At 39.2% G+C, this 24,330-nt stretch overlaps 1 protein-coding gene across 4 annotated transcripts in view; it reads left to right on the forward strand.

The window, feature by feature from the left end:
* TMCO3 (transmembrane and coiled-coil domains 3) overlaps window positions 1-24,330 on the forward strand; it is a 31,697-nt gene that overhangs the window by 884 nt on the left and 6,483 nt on the right. The window contains exons 1-10 of one of the 4 annotated variants that reach the window (XM_084495458.1): window positions 52-186; window positions 1,392-2,202; window positions 6,021-6,200; window positions 9,169-9,360; window positions 10,198-10,326; window positions 12,105-12,197; window positions 13,414-13,600; window positions 14,375-14,492; window positions 15,072-15,267; window positions 21,580-21,730. In XM_084495458.1, the coding sequence (XP_084351584.1) occupies window positions 1,756-2,202; window positions 6,021-6,200; window positions 9,169-9,360; window positions 10,198-10,326; window positions 12,105-12,197; window positions 13,414-13,600; window positions 14,375-14,492; window positions 15,072-15,267; window positions 21,580-21,730 (1,693 nt within the window). In that variant the 5' untranslated portion in view covers window positions 52-186; window positions 1,392-1,755. Of the gene's footprint in view, window positions 1-51; window positions 187-1,391; window positions 2,203-6,020; window positions 6,201-9,168; window positions 9,361-10,197; window positions 10,327-12,104; window positions 12,198-13,413; window positions 13,601-14,374; window positions 14,493-15,071; window positions 15,268-21,579; window positions 21,731-24,330 lie in introns of those variants that run through there. The other 3 variants (XM_084495460.1, XM_084495459.1, XR_014685342.1) reach the window with 3 other exon arrangements.

A 24,330-nucleotide genomic window follows, 5' to 3' on the forward strand; every position in this document is an offset into this window, starting at 1 on the left:
GACCCCCGCCGCCGCGCCTCTATTTATACACACACACACACAGACACACAGCCCGGACTACATCTCCCATGAGGCAGCGCGCTTAAAGGCGCCGCAGCGGCTCCGCGGGGCTGGTGGCGCCCGGGGGCCTCGCCCCGCTGCCGCCGTGCGGGGTGCGGGGTGCGGAGCCCGGCTGGGCGCGGTGCGGTAAGCGGGGGGCGCTGCTCGGGGTTGTGGGGGGGGGGGCAGGAGGATGTATACAGATCCTTCTATATTATCCTTCTATATCCCCGCCGGGGGGTGGGGAGCGCTGCGGTCCGGCTGCTGGAAATGGCCAAAGCGCAGGGATTTTACCGAAATCGCGAAATATTCGGGCTTTACGCGCCGCCATCCGCGGGGTGGGCGCGCTGCAGCCCCTCATTGATCCCCCCCGTTTCTTAATTTTAAGCGTTTTAGCTCCTCTGTTCCTATACCTCGCTCTATAGTCAACTACAGGCACTTAAATGTATGGGCTCGCCTTTCATTCATTGCAAGGAGCCCGACAAACCCACCCCCACGGGCAGCGATCAGGGCTTTGGGGCACCCCAAAACCCAGCAGGGCACCCCAAAAGCTGTGCTTGACGTCGTCCCGACACCTCGTACCCCTCCCTGCCACCGCTGCTGCCATATGGGCACAGCGGGTCCGCTGCCAGCCTGCCACCGGGCAGCAGTGACCCCAGTGGTAACCCCGGGTTGGGGTTAAAGGGTGAAATTTGGGCTCACACAGGCTCCTTCGGTGATACGCCGAAATGTCCCGTGGGTTGCGTGTCTTCAGGGTGCTGATTCAGGGTCTCAGGGGGTGTTTTATTGCGTGTAGCCTTGGGGGGGTGGGTTTGTGCCACGAAAATGTCCCTGGTCTTGCACCGAGATGTGGGGTAGCTCCTGGGAAAGGAACTTAGGAAAGATACCGATTTTATTTTTAATACCAATCTCTTTTATAATGTAAGGCTATTTAAAATCACGAGGACCAATAATTAGTGCTCAAGCAGAACGCCCCCAGGCCACGCAGCCTCTCAGGTCGAGGTCTCCGATCCAAGCTGGTAGCACCAAGTCCAGCAAGTTCTGGTTTTTCCCTGCAGGAATGCTTCTCTCACAACTACAGTGTGATCTTTATCAATTAAGGTTCTTTTTGTTGAGTTTTGTATAAATCACAGAGTCATCCAGGTTGGAAGAGACCTCCAAGACCACCTAGTCCAACCTCTGAGCCAACACCACCAGTTCTGAGACTCTATCCATAACAAGTGAATACGATAAAAAATTACGATACAAAAACGACAAGAGGTTACAGATATAAAGGAAGAAGGCCTTCTGGTGCTAGGTTGAAGTCCAACCTACGGCCTCATGATATTTTTAATGGCTTTTCCCTCCTCTAGGAAGCAGCACAGATGACTGCCATGTGATATGACTAAGCCTTCCGTTTGATGTTCTTCAAACAAGGTCGTCTCTAGAAAACAGAGGGAATAAAACCTGACAATGACTTTGGGCTGTTGCTTGGTTTTGATAACTCTTGACTGCAGGAGACCATATGTGTTCTGTTAAAGATCGTGGCACAGAAAGCAGCCTTCGGTTTGTTTTACAATTTGTTTGATCCAGTGACTCAACATGATGATGTTTGATAACTGCTTAGGACTGTCTTGCAGCACGGTGTATGCGCTGGGGATGCAGAAACCATGCAGCAGAAAGCCGTGAGCGGCTGTGGATGATCAGCTTCTCCCCAACAGCAGTAAAAAGCGAAGGATGAAGGTGACTGGGCTTACTCCCCTGTGGACGTTGCTTTCGCTGCTTTGTGGCCACCTGGCGAATGCTGCAGACCATGAGGATGTCGTAAAGCACGCGATAAAGCTGCACCGTGGGAAAGGAGCTGTTATCACCCAGCGAAAGCAGTGGGTGATGGAGAGCTGCAGAAAGCTGTCCGGCCTTCTTCGCCAGAAGAACGTCGTTCTCAACAAACTGAAAAGTGCCATAAGGGCGGTTGAGAAGGATGCGGGGCTGTCAGACGAGGAGAAACTTTTTCAGGTGCATACCTTCGAAATCTTCCAAAAGGAGCTAAATGAAAGTGAAAACTCCGTCTTTCAGGCAATCCATGGCCTCCAGAGAGCTCTACAGGGGGATTATAAAGACGTTGTAAATATGAAAGAAAGTAGTAGGCAGAGACTGGAAGCCTTGAGAGAAGCTGCAATTAAGGTTAGTGCCTTCTCCCTTTTTTTCCTCCCCCCACTGTGTTTGTTCCTAGAATATTATTTTAATTTTATTATGATACTGTTTCAATCTGTTCTAATGAAAAAAAGTGGATCTACATACAGCTGGGAGTTTTAAAGTGGATTTTGAATAAAGTTGTGAGTATGTGATTCTGGAATAAAGCTTAAAGCTTAGTGGCGGCCAATAGTTAGACCAAAACAAAGCCAAGCATACTCACACGTCAAATATGTCAGACGAGGAGGAAGACAAGAAGTGAGTCAGTGAACTTAACAGAGCTGCACTGTGTGAATGACTGGGATTATGCGAGTAGAAATAAGGCAACAAATTGGCAAAATACTAAATGTTTTTTCCACTTCTGAAGAGAATTACTCAACGAAAACCTGCAAATCAGGCAGAACAACTTCTTTACTTCCTGTACTCCTATAGATGTGGGTAAAACGGGCGTGCAGAGCATTGATGACAGGATTCTTTGACCTTGCTGGAGAATTCCTAGCTGAAGAAGTGCAGGTTTGAAAAATAACACCTCCAGGAAAGAGCTGGCTGAGGTAACTTTGCTGAGAAAAGCACGGATAAGTAACAGGAGAGCAGAAGTACTTTGGGGAAAGTTTGGGTTCCCATGCTGGTGCAGAGCTGTTGGGGCTTGCACAGTCTGGCCCCAAACTTGGTAGTGCTCAGGGTGTCCACTGAAAGCCTACAAAGGAGAGAAAATGTTGCTGAGCTGACTCAGTAGTTAAATTGTTCATTTCCTAGCCTCTACCCCTCAACCACTGAAGAAAATCATTAAGAATTTTCTTTGTTTTCTTCAGGAAGAGGCTCTCCTTGTGGAAGGGAGCCAAGGAAGGAAAAAAATGTTATTGGGCTATAGTGAGCAGGGAGAGGAGAATCTAGAAAGTGCATCTGCATGAAAGATGGGCAGACCTTAGGAGGTGATGATGGCAAGAGACTGCTGTGTGCCAGAAACGTGTGCCAGAAATGGTTGGGAAGAAAGGCTGGTGGCAGTAGAAGGTAGGATGCAGGCTTGAGCGGTCCAAGCAGTGGAAAAAAGGCTGGATTGTCAGAGCCTAGCTTCTGCAGGGGTGGGTTGTGTAGGCTGTCAAGGTGCATGGTTGTCTAAACAATGTTTGTTGTTCTAACCTTGTAAGTTGCTTTATAATGTGAAATAAAGGTAGAGATGATGGGGAAATGAATGCCAAAGATGAATATTACACGGAATAAATTTTCTTGGACTCGTTCTCGCTTCAAAAGACATGCACTAGGTCTGGTTTTGTTCCACTTTGGTTTTATTGTCGTGATTATTTTCTCGGTGCACTCGTGAGACATCCTCTCCATTTTTTAAAGAGTGGTTGAATGGAAAGTACCAATTACTGCAGAGGATGCTGGACTCATACATTCACTTTATGTCTTTTTAGCTGAAGTATTTGAAAGTCTTTAATATCAGAATATGTGTGCATGTGATGGGTCTGCTGCAGGGGGAAGGTATAGCAGTTGTTGATGGAGGGGAAATATTGAAGATATTGAAGATGTGCCTTGCTGGAGGAACTATGTGGAGGTTCTAGACAAAGCAACAAAATCTCGTCTAGTTTACCTGCTTCAGATTTCTTGGGTGGAATTCAGATTTCCCAGATGGAAAAGATAAGTCTCAAGCACTGTAAAGAATTGAATTTGCTTTCTTCATCCTGTATTAAAGAGTAGGAACGGCAATGCTGCATTCTTAACTAGTCTTGCCTTCATTTTGCTCACATTTCTAGGCATTCAAGTCTGCTGCTTAGTACAGAATCCTTACCCATATAACCTTGCTTAAAACATTGCTTAGTAAGCACTTTGTGATCAAATACCTCAAATCCCAGCCTGAGCTGCAGAACAGAGCTTGCACTGTGATGCACTTTTGCCCAGCATGTTGCAGGCTGTTGTGGCAAGCAAGAAAGTTTCTCCTGCTCGTGGACACTGCTCTTGGTCCCCTCTACTGCTGTGGCACTGGGCAAAACAGAGATGCCACTTTGTAGGCTACGAATGCTTCATCTTCATTAAGGGAACTTAAAACTAAAACCGGGTTGTTTCAAAGATCTTCTTGTAAATTTAGAGTTTGTCCCAGCTGCCAGAAAGGACTGATCAGCTCCCTTTCACCCCAAACCTCTTTCTGTTTGGAGGGGAGGGACTAAACCTCATTACCTCCGTCCTGAGCTCTGAGCTGTTGACTGAGGAAAGAGCCCGCAGCTCTCCCTGGGTGTGTTTTTAACATTTCTGAGACAATGTCTGCAAGCAGAGAACAACAGATAGGAAATGTTTTCCTTTCCTCCAGGCTGTAGGAGAGTGACTGCGACTCCTTCCTATGTGTTGCATAAGAAGCGAAGCAGTTGACATCGGTCCAAACACGCTAATAGCTCCATTTTTTCCCCAACTGCAGTTATTTTAGGCGCTGGGTAATTCTCAGCATGCCAGTGTAACTATGGTAATCCCAAACGCCAGCAGACGAGAGGCAGCGATTCTGTGGTTTTGTCACAACCTGGAGCATTCATCAGACTGTCGGGATTTCAAAAAAAACAAACAAAAAACCTCCAGGCTAAACACAGTTACAGGCTGTTCTGAACATACTGCTGTCTTGGCGTCAAGGAATCGATGGAGTTATATGCATGTTCTCGGAGGTTTTCAGCAGAAAAATGTCCATCCCCAAATGTGTGTGGAGGAGGGGACCCTCCTTATTCCAACATCGGTGTTTAGGATCAGTTTAGATGCCCAGGCTCTCTAAGATGCTTGTGTGGGGGTAGGCAGACAAAGCCCAAAACTGGAGGGAAATAGATCTATGTCTATCTGATCTCCAGCTGAGTATGGCAGAGCATCGAACATTCAGGTTGAAACCTGTGTTTTCAGGCAATTCGGTCTGACCTGGAGGTTGCTTGTAGTTTTTGCCCAGACTGTTTCTCGTTTCCCTCGGTAATAATATTGGCTCTCTCGAAAACCAGATGTAGGGACTATCTGAGCCAAACCCTCACAGCATCCTGAACCTCCCTGAAAGGAAGAAGCCTGCTGTCCCACCTCCCCTCGCTCATTCATAATTGTCCACACTCAGTGCATCTTCAAGGGAATGCAGGCATGTAAGCTGAAGCATCTTATATTTATCCCCCCCAAAATGCTGGGAAAGTTAACTTCATCCCAGCCAGACCCAGCACCTGATGGAAAATGCTTCCAGGGAAGCAGAAACAGGAACCTCAGCTAACTGCTGAGGGGCTTAGCTGCTCATCCGTGCTCTTACCCAGCTTTTTTATTTTTATTTTTGTAGAAATTCTCAAAAATTACAGCAAGTGTGGAAATGATAAAACAGGCTTCTTCTCATCTTGGTAAATCTGCTTGTAAAATTGCTTACAAAATTAAGATTCCTTGTGTTTACCTTTCAGTTTGTTTGATGCTTGTAGCTGGTAAAGCAATGCTTTCAAGTTTATTACGCTTCCCTGCTAAAACATTGAGATTTAAGTTTTACATGGCTCTGAAATGTTTCCTAGAATTCCTCAGAGTAATTCCTCTCCTATTTTCTGTAACCTTGAGGCAGCTCTGCTGTTTAATGGATTAGAAAAGGGAATCAGTGTTTTGTTGTTTGTTTATTTTGCTTTGTTGTTTTCCTTGCCCCCTTTCCTCCAATTGAGATTGGCACAAGAGAAAACAGTCTTCAAACACCAATACAATGTCTGTATTGCTTTTGCAATTCCCCTTGTAAGATGCTTTGTGTCAAAAGAAGCATACATTTATGTTAAATGTTTGGCTGCTCAAAGGCCTGGCCAGCACTTTATCTGTGTTGTAAAATTCAACAGGAAGAAATGGAGTATGTCGAACTCCTAGCAGCAGAAAAGCATCAGGTCGAAGCCCTTAAGAACATGCAGCATCAAAACAAAAGCCTGTCGATGCTCGATGAAATTCTTGAAGACGTCAGGAAGGCAGCTGACAGATTGGAGGAAGAAATAGAAGAGCACGCCTTTGATGACAACAAATCTGTAAGTGATGTTTTGGATTGTCTTTTCATTCATACGCATTTATTTTTAAGTTTTTGCTTTGCATTAAGTATTTGCATTGTATGGGTACTTCTCTTGTATTAGATAGCTTTTAGAATTTTAGTGACAACTTTAAAAAAAAAAACCAAACCACCCTTTGGCTCTACATTTGTTTTTGCTTCCCTTTCAAGAGGAGAATGGAAGTAGCAGTAAAATAGTCGCTTTTTAGGAACGAGCAAACAGGGATCGTTATTTTCTTTGCTAATGATTTCTCTGCTTTAGTTTGAAAGTGCTCCCTGCGGCTACCACTTTCAGTGATAAGTGTATTCCAGCTCACTGATACAGCTCGTGAGAGTTACGACATATCCGTGATGGTGGTTTTTAGACTTTGCAGGACTCCGTGACTGTGGTATTTAGACTTTGCAAGATATGGAGTTACGTATAGTCTCCAGTTTTATTTTTCTCTTCCATTTTGTTGAGAAAGCTATAGGAGAACAAGAATCCTTGCAGTTAGTTTTCACAATCTGGGAAAAGATGTATTTTTCAAGGTAAGGATTTGAAATGTGTTTGTGGTGTTGCATTCTCCAGCTTCCCACTTTCTCTGCTTTTAGCACCATTTGCATCGTTCATTGTTTCTGTGTTGCAGGATGGACAGTGTCCCTCAGGTAAGGCTGTGTGTATTTGGAGCCAGGAGTTCATCACATTATCCCAGTGTCCCATTGCATTTTTCTCAGAAGCTGACTCTGAGTTGATCGTCTTTATAAGCATGGATTTAAATTTTTATTTGGCTTCTGCTCTTGAAAGGTTTTTGTAGATTTGCAGCTTGACTTCTAAGGCAAGCATAGTTTGTGAATTCTGCTGCGGAGATAAAACAGCTGCTCTGTAGGAAAGGGCCAGGCCATTTTTGTAATTGTACTCTCCTGAGAGAAAGTAAAAGTAGCTTTTTGCCTACGCCAGACAGGTACAATTACACCTAGTGGTAATCCTACCTAGCAGGACCAAGGGAGGGTAGGGAAGATCTTGCTGGAGTGCCCTCTTCTGTTATGCTGGGGTATAACGGCACATTTTAAAGAGGCCAGGAATGGTACTTCATCTGCAATACCTGTTCACTTGCAAAAAATACCCAATGCATCCTTCTTGTCCAATGTATCTCTTTAGTTTTTCTTATATCACGATTCATGAAACAAAAGGAATAATGAAATTCACACTAGAGGACTATTTGCATCTCTATCTTTGTGAGGAGTATCTAGAATATTTTCTCTTAAGCTGGAATGCAAAAAAAAATTCTAATACAATCATCAGTAATCTGATAAGGATGCAAAGGATTTTATTAAAGATACAATCAAATAGAGAAATGTAATAGAGACAAATAAAAAAAGAGAATACGAGCTAACCTATGTAATGAGAAAACATTTTTTTTCCCAGGATTTTATTTCTTCAAACAGCAATCCCTGAAAGGGTGTTTTACATAAAAGTGCACAAATACTGTTATCTTCTATTATGTCCTCAGATGCTTAGTGTTTTTTAAAAGCACCTCTGAACCTGTGCCATCTACTCTCACTCTCTGAGCATAGTCCGTCTTTTGTCAGTTCCCTTTTCTTTAGTAAAAGTAAAAATGCACCATAATATCCACACAATACATGACTTCTGAATATATTACACTAAAAAAAAAAAATTCATAATAGTGTTTATCTTAATCTTCCCTCTATTCCTAATACCGTTTCTGAAATAGACTGCATCACTTTTATATGATCTTTGATACATTTTTGCTTTTGATACAGAGAGGTTTGATTAGATGCCAGATACACAAGCTACCAAGTACAAAGGAACATAGAACAAACTCTGTATGAATTTAGAATTCCAGATCTTCAAAGTAGATGCCTCAGTGCTGATGTATTTCATAAGGTAATTCTGTCTGCTGTACGTTATCACTGATGTCATAACTTTAAATTCCCAAGAAAACACCAGAGCAGATGCTGGCTTATTAGAGTTTTTGTTTTTAGGCAAAGTACTGCACTGAACAGTGAAATAACTCCGACGTGAAAATCAGTGTAAAGTATGTTTTAATTCATAGAGCCAGCATTCAACAGTATGCTCTAAGCTCTGTTTTGGTTTTCCTTGTAGTAGCATCAAGGGCGTCAGGAGTGAAGATGACAGAAAAACAGTAGGATTGGGAACCTATTGTGTATTCTGATTAGAAACAGTTCTTGTTTGCTGACTGTAGGGAAGCCTTTCTTCTTTGTTCTGATGCTGTGAGAATAGTTTGCATGTACGTGGCGCGCAGCTGCTCTTGCCTTTTCTCATCAGCTGAAAACATGAAAATGTGGTTTGGTCTCCTAGACTTGGCAATGGAGACTTCATTCTGGAATGCAAAATAGTCTGGTAAGTGGGGAGCTCAGGGAAGTGAAGGCAGAATAGATATAAAGAGGCAGGTTGCAGGCAGGAAGTGAGTAAAATGCAGCTTTCGTAATATATAAAAGGAAAATAGTTGTCAGTCTCTCATTTGGACACCTGAAAAAGCTGATGTTTGAATTAGATATAAATACTTATAAATATATACTTATATATACTTCAACATATTTATAAATAATTTTGCAAACTTCAGAATATGTTTCAGATTCCTGAATTGGAATTTTGCATCTTTGAAACCCTGTCCTTATGTTTTTTTAAGTTGAGCAACATGGCTGAAGAGGCATTATTCCATTTGCAAGTGGGTCTGGAAAACCCTTCATTGTCTGAAATAAAAAGTAAATTATAGTGTTTTCAGTTTCAGACATCCAGTTTTGATAAAGAGGCTGAAAAGATTTTTCTAAGAAGGAACTGGTATTTTTAGTCCCTGTCAACAAACGCTGGAGCAACTTCAAGAACAGCTAATAGTCTTTTCCTTTTTACTATAAGCTTCCTAGACATGCACGTGTCTTTTGTTTGCTTTTCTTTTTCTTTATTATTGTTTTCCTTCTTTTCCTTACAGGTAAGAGGTGTTAACTTTGAAGCGGTTTTAAGGGTGGAGGAAGATGAAGCCAACTCCAAAAGAAATGCTTCAAAAAGAGAAGTGGAGGACGACTTGGGTCTAAGTATGCTTATTGATTCCCAGAACAATCAGTATATCCTTACCAAGCCCAGAGATTCAACCATTCCTCGTGCTGATCATCATTTCATAAAGGTAATCCTTTTAGAGACACTCTTCCCATTTGTTTTGATCAGACTTACTCCCCCCAGTTTGCATGCTGGAACTGCTTGGTGGGGTTGAATACAGTTTCAGTGCTTTTCCCTCTAAAGCTACTCTAGCATTCATGATTTTCTCCTTCTGCTGGTGATCCGGCCAATGTGTTCCTAATCCCAACATAGTCTTCACAAGACTGATTGTGATACCATATGGATACTCTCTGTTTGTATTTGACGTGACTTGTTGCACCTTTGGGGCAGCATTCTTTCTGCCTGGCTGCACAGGGGTGAAGCAAGCTACTGCTGTGCCTGGTAAGCCACTTGTGTGTTATCACTAGAGAGAATTTATCTATTCATGTCTTGTGGTAAGGAAAGGGAAGCTGAAAAATGCAGAGACAGTTCTTATTATATTCATGCTTCATGAAGAATAACAGGATTGGGAAACTCTTTTTAAACAAAATGGATCTGTTTCACCATAGTGTTTTTTTCACCATTTTATGTAAAGCGTCAGTCCCCCACCACCACTCCAGGAGACCTCAGGAAACCGTTATGTTTCCTGTTATATATTTAAGATATTTAATGAGTTGATCAAAAGTCCCCAAGGCACTAATTACTTAAGGTTAGTACCTCGAGTGTTTCATCTACAAAACTGTAGTGCTTATACCTATGACAGTGTGTTCAGGTTAGTTTACTGAAGTTGTGTTTTGTTTTCACAGGCAGTATTCTGCATTTAATTTTACAGTGCCATTTCTCTTTTGAAGGATCATAAGTCTTTAATTTCACCACAAAATTGTGTATCCTTTATCTTAACATACTTTTAAATTGTATACATTAGGATATTGTGACGATAGGAATGTTGTCTTTGCCATGTGGCTGGCTGTGCACAACAATAGGATTGCCAACCATGTTTGGGTATATCATCTGTGGCGTACTCTTAGGACCGTCAGGATTGAATAGCATCAAGGTAAGTGTGCAAGCTGCTTCTTGACTGATATTATTTACTGACGTGTTTAACAATATCTTAAAAAATGGTATATCCAACTGCAAACATATTAGAAAATAAAATAAAATCCCCAAGCGTGGACTTTTTTTTTTTCTCCCATGTAATGAAGGTACAAAAGAATTGTTGAAAATGAAAGCTAAAGGCTTATTTTGTTTGGTTTATTTATTGTTTGGTTTTGTTTTGCTTGTTTGCTGTTAATCATAAAGCATTACATTTGGGAGCCAAGTCATTTAAGCGATATCAGATACTCAGAAACTTGCAAAAAGTCAGTGTTAACGTGTAAGAAGTGTTTAAAACAAGTAGTTTCCTGAGTAGCGTAGCTTGGCTTCCTAGAGAGTTATTTTGCATCTCTGTAGCTCTTTCATCCCTCCTAGTAACCCTGGTTCTTTTCCCTGCCTGCATTCCTGAATTCTCTTGAAGCCTTTTAGCTCCGTCACGTGTAGGCTGATTACTAGCTCAGTGAGAACCAGCGGGCTGTGTTTGGCCAGAAGCTGCACGTTTTCATTAGTGTTCTGGTGTGCATTAACAGATTGTTTGGCCAGCAGGCAAAACAGAGCAAGTGTTAAGGTTGGATGTTAATGTCAGGTTAAGTCAAACGTGTCTGTTACGTGAATACCCACATAGGTGCTTGGAAATTGCTACCTTTGCAACCTCTGCTCTGACGTGGGCTTTTGTGGAAATTGATTATTGTGCTCAAAAGTGAAGGGAGTAGAAATTGTAGGATTTTTCTCAGTCTTGTATTAGAAAGGAAGGCTAAAAAAATACACTTTCAAAATTGTATTTTTCTAAAACAGAGATTAAATAATAACCTTTGTGTAGTACATAACTGTTGGGTTGTGAAGGTCTGGACCACTTGACCACTTAGATTAAGAAACAAGTTTGTGTGGCTGGCATTAGAAAGATTGAGCAGTGTATTTTCAGAGACTTATTCTGAGGAAAATGATGTGATCAGAACAGAGCTGAGGGAGACTTCTTTAGGAAGGTTTCTTTCTGAGCTCCCTGTTTCTTATGGAGCTGTGATTAAGCAGTACTCCTCTGTATAATGTTCATACTGACTGGGTGTCTAGTGTGTATTCTCTCTTTTTGTTCTGCATTTCATAAAAACGTGGAATGTAGTAGATGAGTTGGAGGCAGGCAGATTGTGATCTTGGGGAAAGATAGTTTCCATCTCCACTTCTCTGTGATTGATGGTAGACCCCGTCCTCTTTTGCTCTGGACTATAAACGCATAGAAAAAAAGTGTTTTTCCTGTTCTGAGAAGGAACCACTTTTCTTGCTGTTGCATCCTTCTCTCTGAGGTAGAAAGGCAGGCAATTATACTTGTCTGAGAGATGGTTGCATGGAGTCTATAGGATGGAGAGTAGAACAGCAGCTACAGTACATTGGAATAATTCTACCAGTAGACCCACAAAGTAACTAGCCAGAAGTTACTGCTGGAACAGAAGCCTTGGGGCTTTAATAGCTTATGTATGAAGCAACCTCTTCAATTTCAACTAGCAAGCAAGCTTCCCTAGCTCAAAGCACCTGTGCTTTTTGGGTGACCAGCCCTACCCAACCTAACTATCCAGTAATAGCTAGGTGGTGTTCTGAATCCTAAAGATGCAGAGGGAACTCCTGATGTCATATGACCAGCGAGTGAACTGCCTATGGAAACATAAACTGTTTATTTTGTGAGTATACTTACATTTTGCTTTATGAGTAGACTGATATGCACTAACATTTATTTTATCTTTTTGAAAGTCTATTGTACAGGTGGAGACATTGGGAGAGTTTGGTGTATTCTTCACTCTATTTCTAGTTGGTCTGGAATTTTCTCCTGAAAGATTAAGAAAGGTATTTCTGTATAATACTTCTATATTGCAGAATTTAATTGCTAATGTTCAAGTTACCAGTTCTATTTCAGATTTTTACACGCTCTCTGTAATATACTACTGTAACGTTGTACAATTTTGAAAAGACAAATATGGTGTTTTTGTCTTTAGCTCTCTGGGAAGAATAGAATGCATTATTTATTCAGCGTCTCCAACAAACTTTGCTATTCCTCTTCATTTTAGTAAAACAGTTTGATTGCTAGAAAAATCTCACACAATTTATGGCAATCCATCTCTGCTTTATTTTAACATGCAGTAACATGCAGTTGCTGTTATAGAGTGTCCAGTGATGTTTGCCAGTCCTGTAATAAAAAAAAAAAATAAAAATCAGTTTGTTAAATACCGCATACTGAATTGATGATACATGCTGTACTGGCTAATAAACTGATTCTGCAAGTATGTTAGCACAATCTGGAATAATTCATGCTGTGATGCTGTGGCCATCAGGATTCAGCAAAAAGGTACAAGTTTCTTTTGGTCTTAATTAAAAAAAAAAAACTCATAAAAACAAGCTAGAATTTTAATAGTGGAAAATACTGCTGCAAAATATGTGAAGGCTCTGTCTATTTAAAGAGTTCCATTGTATGATTGTATGAACCTAAACTGATGGTTGTGAGTTCATCAGACTATAAAAGCTTTATCTGAAATGTGTTAAAGTTTATGAACATTCAGCCACTCTGCTATTTTTAGTTCACCTAAAGTCAAAGATAAAAGTCAGTAAGTCAGAGGTTCCTAAATCTTAGCATGCAGACTGTTACTGGTGTGCAAGCAAATTCACAATTGTGTGTTGGACTAGTATGGAGTGGGCTGCTGGTATTTATGATGGTCTTAACTGTGCCTTTTTTTTTTTTTTTTGCCTTGGAGTCGTACCAAATAACTGGTTTTCCATTTGATTTTAATGTAGTTCAACCCACAATGGGCCTTTGACCCTTAACTTGTTGGTCTGTGAGCTATGGGAATTTACGTAATGAGCTTTCATGAGGTAATAAGTGTTCTGGCACAGAATATTATCTACTAGGCATAATACTTTCAGAGTTTCAGGATGTGTATGATGAGAGCTGGTTATGTCAGTGGCCCAGCACTGCAGCCCCTAATCGTGCACCTTTAATGGCTTATTTGCACTGAAGAATCATTGTCATGTATCAGACTTTATTACAAGAACTTGTTTTCTTCCCAAGGTATGGAAGATATCTTTGCAAGGACCCTGCTACATGACCGTTCTGATGATTGCCTTTGGTTTGTTATGGGGACACTTGCTCCAAATCAGACCAACGCAAAGCGTCTTCATTTCCACTTGTTTGTCTTTATCGAGCACGCCACTGGTGTCAAGATTTCTTGCAGGTACTGTTCGAGGAGATAAAGAGGGTAAGTATGATTTAAATGCTTAATGTTTTAAATCAATGTATGACTTAAATATTTATGCATCTACAACGAAATTTCATTGAAATGGACTAAGTAATACTGTAAGAGAAACAAAAGACATAACTTTACTGGAGCTCTGGAATTCTTGTGCTGTTTAAGAGGCTACTTCATTAGACCATTACTACCAGTCTGTCACTGGGGCAGAAAGGCTGACTTAAGTAATTCACATCCTTTTCCTGCAAACTAAGACCAGCTCAGGTTGTCTTGCAAAGACAGCAGCTCTTCAAATAAATACTTTCAAGTGCCAGGTTACTAACTTCTCCAAAGGCTCCTAAATGTTTCCACTCAAACGTTTTGCCAACCTGTTCTTCCCCTTAAACCTCTCTCATATATACAGTGTTAAGGTGCTTTTTTTTTCCCTCTCTCTAGAATATTCTTACTACAATGCATAAATTCAAAGTGTATGTTTTATGTATGCTGGCTCTTATTACATTATATATGCCTGTTATTTTGAAGACTATAAGTTTCAGTAAATGTGTAACTTTTGCTTAACTGCAAAGCAAAGTCAAGCTTCATATGAATATTTCCTTTATATTATTGATATATATTTTGATTTAGCTACTGGGGGGCAGAGAGAAGCAAAAGAAAACCAGAATACTTTGACCTCACCCTCTGGAGAGTTATGCATAGCTTTCATTTGATTAAGACATTTCTAGATTTCTGCAAGCGTTCATATATTCTGATAAATGTTTCCATGACTGCTTTGTTGGTGTACAGGAGATATTGACTACAGCAGCGTACTACTTGGCATGTTGGTGATGCAGGATGTGCAGCTTGGTTTATTTATAGCTGTTATGCCTACACTTATTCAAGCAGGAGTGAGCACACACTCCAGGTAAAAAAAATAAATTAATCTCTTCCCCTCCCCCTTCCAATTTAGTATATAGATCGCAAATATGGACATGAGGGCACTACCTTTAATGTCAGCTCTATGAAAAATAGGGCTTTGTTCTCCACGTTCCCTTTACTATTTCTATTTGTCATGTTGTACGAGGATATTCTTTCTTTTCTAGCTGCCTTCGTCCTGCCCACTCTTAAACTAAAATTTGTAGTGAAAAATTCAGTACTGTTGAAAATAAGTGAATTTCTTCAGACTTAACTTTATTACCTTAATTTACTAAGATTTTTTTTGTCAAAGGCAGAGGGATAGAATTACTGATTCTGATGGTTTACTGTGAAAATGAATCAACAAAAATCTTTTTGAACCAGCATGAGAGTAAATTCTGTGCTATAAAAGAGATTGACAGGAATTCAGCAGATTTAGTATTCACGTTGTTTGCTAATATATTGAAATATCTTACTGTAGCTACTCAACTTTGAACATCCATGGAATTAGATCTTTTCACTTAAGGGAAACTCATTTAGAGGCAAGAGAGCAGTTGAAAGAAATGTTCTGTTTGTTCTTCTCTTCCAGCATTTTCAAGGAAATCCTGAGGATACTGATACTGATTGGCCAAATTCTCTTTTCTCTGGCTGCTGTTTTTCTTATATGTCTTGTTATAAAGACTTATCTCATAGGACCGTATTATCGCAAGTTGCATGCAGAAAGCAAAGGGAATAAAGAAATCCTCATTCTAGGAATATCTGCATTCATCTTCCTCATGCTAACGGTAATCTTTTAAATTAATAAAACTTTTTGATACGTGTTGTAGAATCTACTGTGCCGGTACCACAAAAGCCATCACACCTACTGTTATTGCATATCCACATAGCTCTGTAGTTAATTATTTAATTTTAAAATGTTTTAAAACCCAAATGAACAGATGATTCATGCATCACAGTACAGATGAGTAGTAGCAGACATATCTTGAATCTCAATAGACTGAACTTCTGCGGGTAACTTTATACAGCCCCTATAAGGATCATGATTGCAGTTCTAATTTTGGGATACTTCATGCATTTCAAAATAATTTAGGATGGGTTTTGAGATGCTGATAACATCTGACTGACACTTGCTGACTGGATTCATTTCAATGGCAAATTCTGGACAGTTTTTGTTATAAAATTAGCTTTTTTTTTTCTTTTTTTTTTTTTTTCTGTGGGAGATAAACAGCTGGAGATGAAGTTGAGAAAGCAGGGAAATGCCCTAAGGTTCCTCTGCCTGAACTAAAATGTGTAGGATTCCTATGCATAAAGTGGGATGTACTAGGAAACAGAGTAAAACTTCAGGAGTCATGCCACAGTTCTCCAGGATATGATCCACGTTCACAGGTTTTGATATCTTTTCTGGGTTTGCTTTGTTTGGCTCTCAATCTTCCTTCCGTTGGTTACTATCTCATGTTTCATCCATCTGACAAGCTCTTCAGTTGGAGAACAGACTGTGATGGCTATTCATAATGCCATGGGTTTGAAACTCTCTTATCCTGGTTATGCAGATTTTTGTGTCCCCTTTAAGAAATTCTGAGAAAAATTGTCAAAAAAAAAAACTTCCTGTGTGCGGAACCTTTTTTTTGCTAGGTGTGTTTGCTTAATTATTACGGGGCCTTCTCCAGGAAAAAAGTTGAGAAAGAAGTCAGTGAGAACATACCTTCACAATTTATTGATTTCTATTCTGTAGGCTAAAAATCCCATCCCTCTAAACAGCTGTTCATATTCCAAATGCTGGTGATAGTTAAGAAGAAAAGAAACAAAACTATTTTTTCCTTTTTACGTTCAAAGAGGCAGACATAACAGTTGTACAACAACTTGAATAAAAATGAAACCCCACGTAAGTCACATTAGATACTGTGGTATATAGAAAAAATCTTACTTTCATGAAAGAATGGCCTGCATGGACTGATTTTATTGAATTGGGCGCATTGTGCCCAAATCCACATCAAATGTAAAAGGAGTTTGTGTACATGACTTCACATAATGTGTATGTATACAAACCTAAGGGAGAGTATGTTTGAGTGGATTGGATGCGTAACGCAAAAATGGGATGCTTGTTCAGCACGGGAAGCGTTTGTAAAGAAGCAAGTATTTTGTGTACTTTTAAGTGAAAGCGGCTTGCCTTTTAAACTTGATAAATAATGCATCAAAAGGAACAGTACAAAAGATGCTACACAAAACTTTGGTAAACCAGTTCAGAGGCTTTATGCTCACTGACACAGATATATTTATTATAGTAATACTACAAGCTGTGGCTTGAGCACAAAGACTTAAAAATAAGTATAATAACAATTAAAAAACGGTGGTATAACAGCATGGAAGGGTGGGTTGGTAATCTAATTTGAAAAAGTTACATGAATTTGGAAAGGGTAAACTAAGGTTTTTGGGTGCCAGGTAGAAAAACGGTTAAACTGGAATAATGCCTGCAAAGATCTTTCTCCTTTGAGAAGCAAGCCTAAACGTTGACAGAATTTGTACAATTATCTGCACACGTGGAATTTTCCATGCTTGTTTAATTCTAAATAGCTTTTAAATTTTTAAAGGGAGGAATAAGAGAGTGAGAAAGATTTCGGTAGCCTTTACCAAAAATAACTCTGCAGCTTCATTTAGAAAAATTGAGGGATCTTTTTAAAGAAAATATTTTAATTCTCTGTCTAGTGTGTGAATTGTTTTGCAGACCACATCCTTTCCAATGCATGACAAAGCAGGTAGGAATGATACTGTGTTTCTGCTTCATGCACAGTTACTTGCTATGTGCTTTTGTACTGTCTAGATTTCTGGGCTTCACCTAAGTTTATCCTGTATTGGGGTTCAAGTCTAACACTAGCATATGTATTGAACACACATTATATAAACTTATTTATTATTTTATTTATTTCCTGTGCTTGAAAATCTCCTATGACTATGACAAGAATTGCAGTTTCTCTACCAACAAGGGCAAATTCGGTGCCTCGATATGGGAAAACGAGAGGGAATATAGGGCAAAAGAGGTTCTTGCACTGCAGTGTAAGTGATTTCAGTGTAAGGGTTATCCTGTCAGTAGAGGAACTTTCTGTATGGAAATGACTTTTGAACATTTCTTTGTTTAGAGCATTTCTGATCTGCTTGGCTCACTTGGGTAGCATTGCTGCTCATTGAATCTGAAACTGGATCTTAAATATGTCTCTGCTTTATAAACTAACTTAGAGTAAAAGAGATGTAATAAATCTAAAACATAAGCTATTTTACCAAGTTTTGGAGATGCTTCTTTCTGCTTCCCTATGTTCTGAGAAGTAACTAAAATTCCCTTTTTCCCCTCAACGAGTTGGGCAGACTGGTGGGTCAGGGAGTTGTCAAGTGCCAATCCTACGCAAGTCTAGCTAAATTTTGACATGCAGTTGTACATCTTTAAATCTTCTTATCATCAGTAACAAGGGTTCAGTAGATAACTATTAAACTTTAAACTGATTTTCAAACTTTGATTTATGCAGACACTGTTCTTTGTGGATTATTTTTTTTTTTTTAAACTAGGAAACTGTTTTTTTCAATTACAACATAAAAAATGAATCCAGCTTCTGGTTTATATATGGTCAGATAGCCAAACTGGTGATTTTTTAAGTTAAGACACTTATTATGGTGGCTGATGAACGTGTCATATGTCAGCCTGAGTGTTGATGAGTGTTGCGTTGCCTTTTCATATTCTGTCTGTACAGAATATTACAAGAACATTTGTCTTAAACACTCCACTGATAATGAATTGCTGTATTAAATATCTGCAGGACAACAGTGGTCAGTTTTGTCACATTTTAACATGAAGTTGTGGAAATTTATTAAGCAATTGAAAAAAACAAGACCTAGTAAGGAGGACAGCAGTTACACGTTTATAGGACTGTGCATACACTTGGGGAGATGTGGCTTCCAGTTTGACTGCCCTGAACTCTGGTGATAGCAGCAAGAGGAGGGAAATTGCCAGTTATCTTTACATATCAAAAAGATGGAAGGAGAAAATAGTTATGTCATTGCAGCGTTTCCTATAAGAAAATATACATACTTTTCCCTGCACTAGACTAGGAAAGTCATTCCTGGTTTGCTGGAGTACTTTTCAGTGGCTCATAACCTGCTTTTGAACTCTCTTCTGTCAATTACAGGGAGAAGATTAAGGAAGAACTGTAATCTCATATTCAAATTAATTATTTCATAAAATACAGTCGAGATGGAATTGTAAAAGGCTCTCTAAAAATATTTCAGTTCCCATTAATGCTTTGCTTCTTTAAATGCAAGTTTAGGATCCACATCTTTACTTTTGGGCAGGTTTAAGTTATTAATCCCCAAATATTAATACCTTTATTTCAGTCAGGGATTTCTTTAGTCTTACTGGCTCACCCTATTCATTAAGCTTCTACGATGATTAAAAAGTAGCTATAAGACACACGTTATTAGTGAATATAGGCAAAACAGCTGCTCAACAAGTGGTTGAAATTCAACTGGAACATGGTATAGCAGCAATGTTTCTCTCTTTATTTATTGCTATGGTAGAACACTTGAACATAAAAATCCTATATTCTAGTGAGTGCAAAACAGTCCTCTCCAAATTAAGAGTAAAATGCAACCTTTGAAAGCAAATGAAAACTAAATTGTACAGGGGAAAAAAAAGGTGCAAATTAACAAAAGTTTTCATTTAGCTTTGACTGGCAAAGCTTACTGTAATGTAGGAATCAAGAAAAGGACAGAGCACAGCCCAGGAAATAGTAGTTGTTAGAGCCCTGCTCAATAAAGGAAAATGTTAAAAATGGGGCAAACAGAGAGGGAATACTAAATGTAAAACACATCCTGAGTTTTGCCTATATAATACATTTTGTTGAGAAGCCCTTCCTGCCAGTGAAACAAACACTCTTCATTGCATCTATCTGCACACGTTATTTATGATAAACCCTGAAGCTACAGAGTAAGTAGGGGAAATGTGTCTGCTTATTGATAATATTGGACAACCAGAAACCAGGATGGGAATAGTAAAAGCAGTCTTGGTATAAATCTGAAGAACAGACTGGAGGAAGTTGAATGAGGTTAAGAAAGTACCCTGATTTGGGGGTTTTTCCTTATCTTCTCATCCACTTCTCTTTTTTTCTGAGTAATGATTTAATATATATGTATGTGTATATATATATATATATACATATATATATATATATATATGTAGTAGACCTGAGGTTTTGTAGTACCTGGAGAACAGACAAATAGCAAAATCTGCATTTTTATCTACCAGGTCCTTGAACTCATACTTAGCTTGCTCTAGAGTAAAGACATAGATCTCGGCTTTTATGCTGTGGGAGCAAACCTAAACAGACATAGGTTTTACTCTAGTTATGTTTTATGCTTTCTGAACAAGCATGTAGTTTATTTATTTCACCCTGATAATGCTTCTTACTTGCCTAGTGATTCTGATAACAGCACAATATCATACAGTTCCAATACAAGAGCTGGTAAATCCCTTCTGAAATGGTAACTTTACCATGTGCATATGAATGCTTAAAATATTCGGTATAAATGTTTTGACCTGAAGCTCTGTTATAGCAGGTAATACTCAACTGTGGGTGGTTTATATCTGAATTGTAGAAATAATTCCAACTTTATTTGAAGAGGCTGTATTGGATCATGGTCATACTCTCAAGCTTGTGACTTCCCCAAATGTTTCCTATGTTTCTCTTCCTTTTTTTTTTTTTTTTTTTTTTTACCCCCTGGTGATTTTAAATCCTTTGTGTACATTCCCTCCTGCTATTTCAGATTGTTAGGAAGAGCACTGCACATCTTTGAGACTGAACTGAAATTCCTTTTGTTTTAAGATAGGAGTGTATCCAGAGTGGCAGATTTTTCACAGTAGCTGGCCCGGATTATTTTGTTGGTTTTGCCAGATTAGCAACTATTTGCATAAGTTGACAGACCCAGTTTGTTTTCTTAAATATCTTGCAATAAATGAAGGACTATCATCACAAATGGAATTACGTGATGATCATTTAGACATTAATACTTAAAACTAAACCCCAGTCTTTTGCATATTTAGGCAGCGTTTTATACCTTGCTTGGAGACTCATTTATCGTGTCTTTCCTCCTCCATTAATTTCAAGTCACTTGAGTTTTAGCTTCATACCTTAGTGTAACACCATTAAAGACATGATCAATGTTGTCCATAAATGCACCGTGGTGTATTGTTACTTAAACTAAATTGCTATGGAAATAAGTCTTCAGTTAAAATGTCCTATTAATATTAATAACATTGTCCTTTCTAAGTGAGGTGACTGTCTGCAGCAGTATGGTTTTAAAGGCATTTTATTTATACCTTTGAGAAGTGCTGCTTGCTTTTCTCATGTTACAAGCATTGCCTGAAGCAATTTCTTGGTTTGTAGTTCATTCTCTTTACATGTTTCATCTCTCCCTTCTAGCACCATATTCAGATAATAAAAAAAGAACGAAGAGCAGTCTGAATCCTTTCAAGTAGATGCTTCATTCCAGCAGTTTACTTCACTTGCTTAAATCCATCCCTACTCAGTAAAACACACAAGCACGTTTAGGTCCAATTTACAGTCATAAAATGTAAATTATGTCTGGGACTGTTTTTGCTAAATTGAGACTATTCTCCCAGATTATAAGCTTTGATTTTTTTTTTCCCCTTGTTTGACAGTTGGGAAACATGAAGTTCCTATGGCTTATTTTCACAGCCTCATTGTATTATGCAAGCCTGTCTCTCAAGCTGTTAGTCTCTCTCATTTTGGTGAAATCAGATGCTATCCATAAGCGAGACACAAAGCATTGCAATGTAGATTAAGAATTTTGTTTTTGTGGGGAAGGAAATAACATCACGGAGGGGAAACATCATGGTTTTGTCAGTCTCTTCTACAAACATAATACTGCAGAAAACTGAAATAAGCTAAGTTATATTTGATGTTGAGTTTGTGTAAGGTTATATTAATTTATTACATCCAGTGCAATGTATAGCTTTGTAATTTCTGTGTGAAATGGTAAAGAAGGTCACTCTGGGCAAGAGAACGGTAATAGATTTTCCTGTTATTCCTTGACAGATCACAGAGCTGCTGGATGTCTCGATGGAGCTGGGATGCTTCTTAGCTGGAGCTCTGATCTCTTCTCAGGGTCATATGGTCACTGAGGAGATTATGTCCTGTATTGAACCAATACGAGACTTTCTTGCCATCATTTTCTTTGCATCCATAGGTAATTTCCGACAAAGCTTACTAAAAGTAGTGCTAACCTACAGATGCGGGGGAGTAAAAATAAATTAACTGGTGTCTACAAATTGAAGGGAGATAGGTTTTATGTTTTCAGTATACTAAAATGTTAACTGATGACACCATTGGTTTGACTTTGCTATTGTTTTAAATGCAGCATTAATTTTCATAAGGAATTTCCACGTTGTACTCTCAATTTTTGTTTTAATGTCAGGTTTTTGTTCTCAATTCTGAATTTCTCTGGGCTCTTTAAAGCACATAACTAAAAATTTAAAGGGAAGAAAGGCCTTATATCTGTTTTTTTTAGAAAATGTTCTTCTGTCTTTGCAGTGGATATACTTGTAATTTATACCAAAAATTTTATTACCATTTTGAGTCAGTGAATAGATTAAACTTCACGTCCTTGAGGCTTGGTTTTCTCTGTAAGCAGAATATGGTAATGGAAGCAGATCCTTTTTATAGCTCTTGGTTCCTTAGTTAGGAAGATGTAATCTGTGTGTGCTCAATGCAGGAAGAATTGATCAAGAAATATCTCAGACTACCCGCTGACTGAAATGCAATATTGATGCCTAAGACCAGGGGAGAAATTCATTAAGGTTGTTATCCAGAGCATGCTGATTCCGAGAATATTTATATAAATCGGTTGCTATCTTCATTTTGAAGTGTTAGATTCCTTAGCAGTCCATATACCTCCTCTGAAGGAAACTAAAACGCATTTCTGCAGTGCTTAGGTACACTGAATGAGGAGACAGGCCTACTGGACTATACAGGAGATGCATATCCGATTTTGGGAGCATTGCAATGTCTAAAAGTCCCATTGAATGGGACACACAAATCTAACCTACTTCAACCAATGCAAATTGAGAGATTCTTGGATTTTATTTCCAAGACAGCCCATGTTTTTGCTTCTTTTTTTCCTCTTCTTTGTTTTTTTTTTTATCTCCATATATTTATTGAGATAATAATGAAGCCCTACCATCATCAGAATTCGTATGCCTTTCTTTATATACTGTTTTATGTCCGTTCTATCATAACAGAAACCAAGTGTTTCTTGTCAGTTTTCAAAATAAAAAAGTTATACTCGCCAGTTTTGATTTTGTTTTACCCAGCCCATGATAATAACTTGTGCTGATCAGCCAGATTACTTAGTAGTAGGAATGTCTGTTTGAAGAACTTGGTTTTGTTTTAATAAAATGGAGAACTATGGTGAAACAGACAAGGTTGACAAGCAGACAAGGTTGGATCAGTAATTGCTAAATGCTCACAGATAAGTTTTTTATGTATTTTGGTAAAGAAAGTGATGGAACCAATGGTGTTACCAGGTTTATAAGGCAAGACAAGTAATCATAAGCCAGAAGTGGATTTTGCAAGGAACTGAACACAAAACTGTCCTACGCTCCTGTGACCTCGTAAATTATGAATAGTGATGAGACGGATGGACAGGGTATGACCTCAGTTGACATAATAGGCAGCACTCCATGTAGTGTAACTTACGCTCTAAGAAAATTATTTTTGTAGTACTGTCACAAATCTCAAAAATTACTTTTCTGACTGTTCTTAATGTAATTGTAAGGCTTGTTCATAATAGAGTGCTTGCTACACACAGCAACAGTAGAGACACCTGAAATCCCGAGATGGGGTGATACACCATTGTAGCAATATAATTTCTATTCCTTTTAGAAGAAAGGACTTGGTTGGAATTGGGGGGCTGACTTTATTGAAGAGTGAATGTAAATACATTGTTTGGAGAAGTTAGTCCCTCTTTTGTTTGTCCTAAATGCCTACTTGTGTTCTCACTACAAAAACCATCCTGGGGCTTGAAGGCTGAGCTGAACACTACCTGTTCACGTACTGTCTGTGACAGTGTACATTCATTTACGCCTCTGTGTGTTGCTTCCAATTTTCTGACTCTCTTCGTGTTATCTGTTGAGGTTAGGAAGTTGCTGTTACTCTCTGTCCTCACCAATATTTTCTGAGGGAACATCTGGACCAGTCTCTTCTTAGAGACACATTTGGAGAAATTTGAGTACCTGCTACTCAGATCCTTCCCTTTCCACCTCGGCCTCATTTGATTTTTCTTTTGATTGCTTTTCAGGAAGATGGGAGGAATCTTTGCGTAGCCTGTTTATTTTTTAAGGCTCCAATATCCTGGGTTTTCTCAGACCACAAGATGCGTGGAATTTGGGCATCAGCAACCCTATCTGCCACTGGTGAGGAGGCATCTTGCTTCTAGTGAGTGACTAGGTTGTGTGTCCTCAGTGTGCTGTACAGGTGTACTCGCTTGCAAGGCTCAATGTTTTTCTTCTGGGTAAATCTTCTGGCTGGCATCGGGGCCTTAAATGCAAGATGCTGAAAAACTTCATCTTCTTCCTCTGAAGAGAGGTGATGCTGACAGTGTTAGCAGTACCACAGTCCAGAACAAACATATAGTGTTTCTCTGAGCCTCTAACATTTCTGTTGAATTTGAGAGAATTCAAAGGAAGATCCCAAGACTGGAATTCATTAGATGACATTAATCACCTTCTCCTCATCTATCCAGCCCTGAATCCAGCCCAGAATGAAACCTGGATGTTTCAAGTTCTCAGA

The sequence above is a fragment of the Aythya ferina genome, assembly GCF_964211825.1.
Source record: "Aythya ferina genome assembly, chromosome: 1".
NCBI lineage: Eukaryota > Metazoa > Chordata > Aves > Anseriformes > Anatidae > Aythya > Aythya ferina.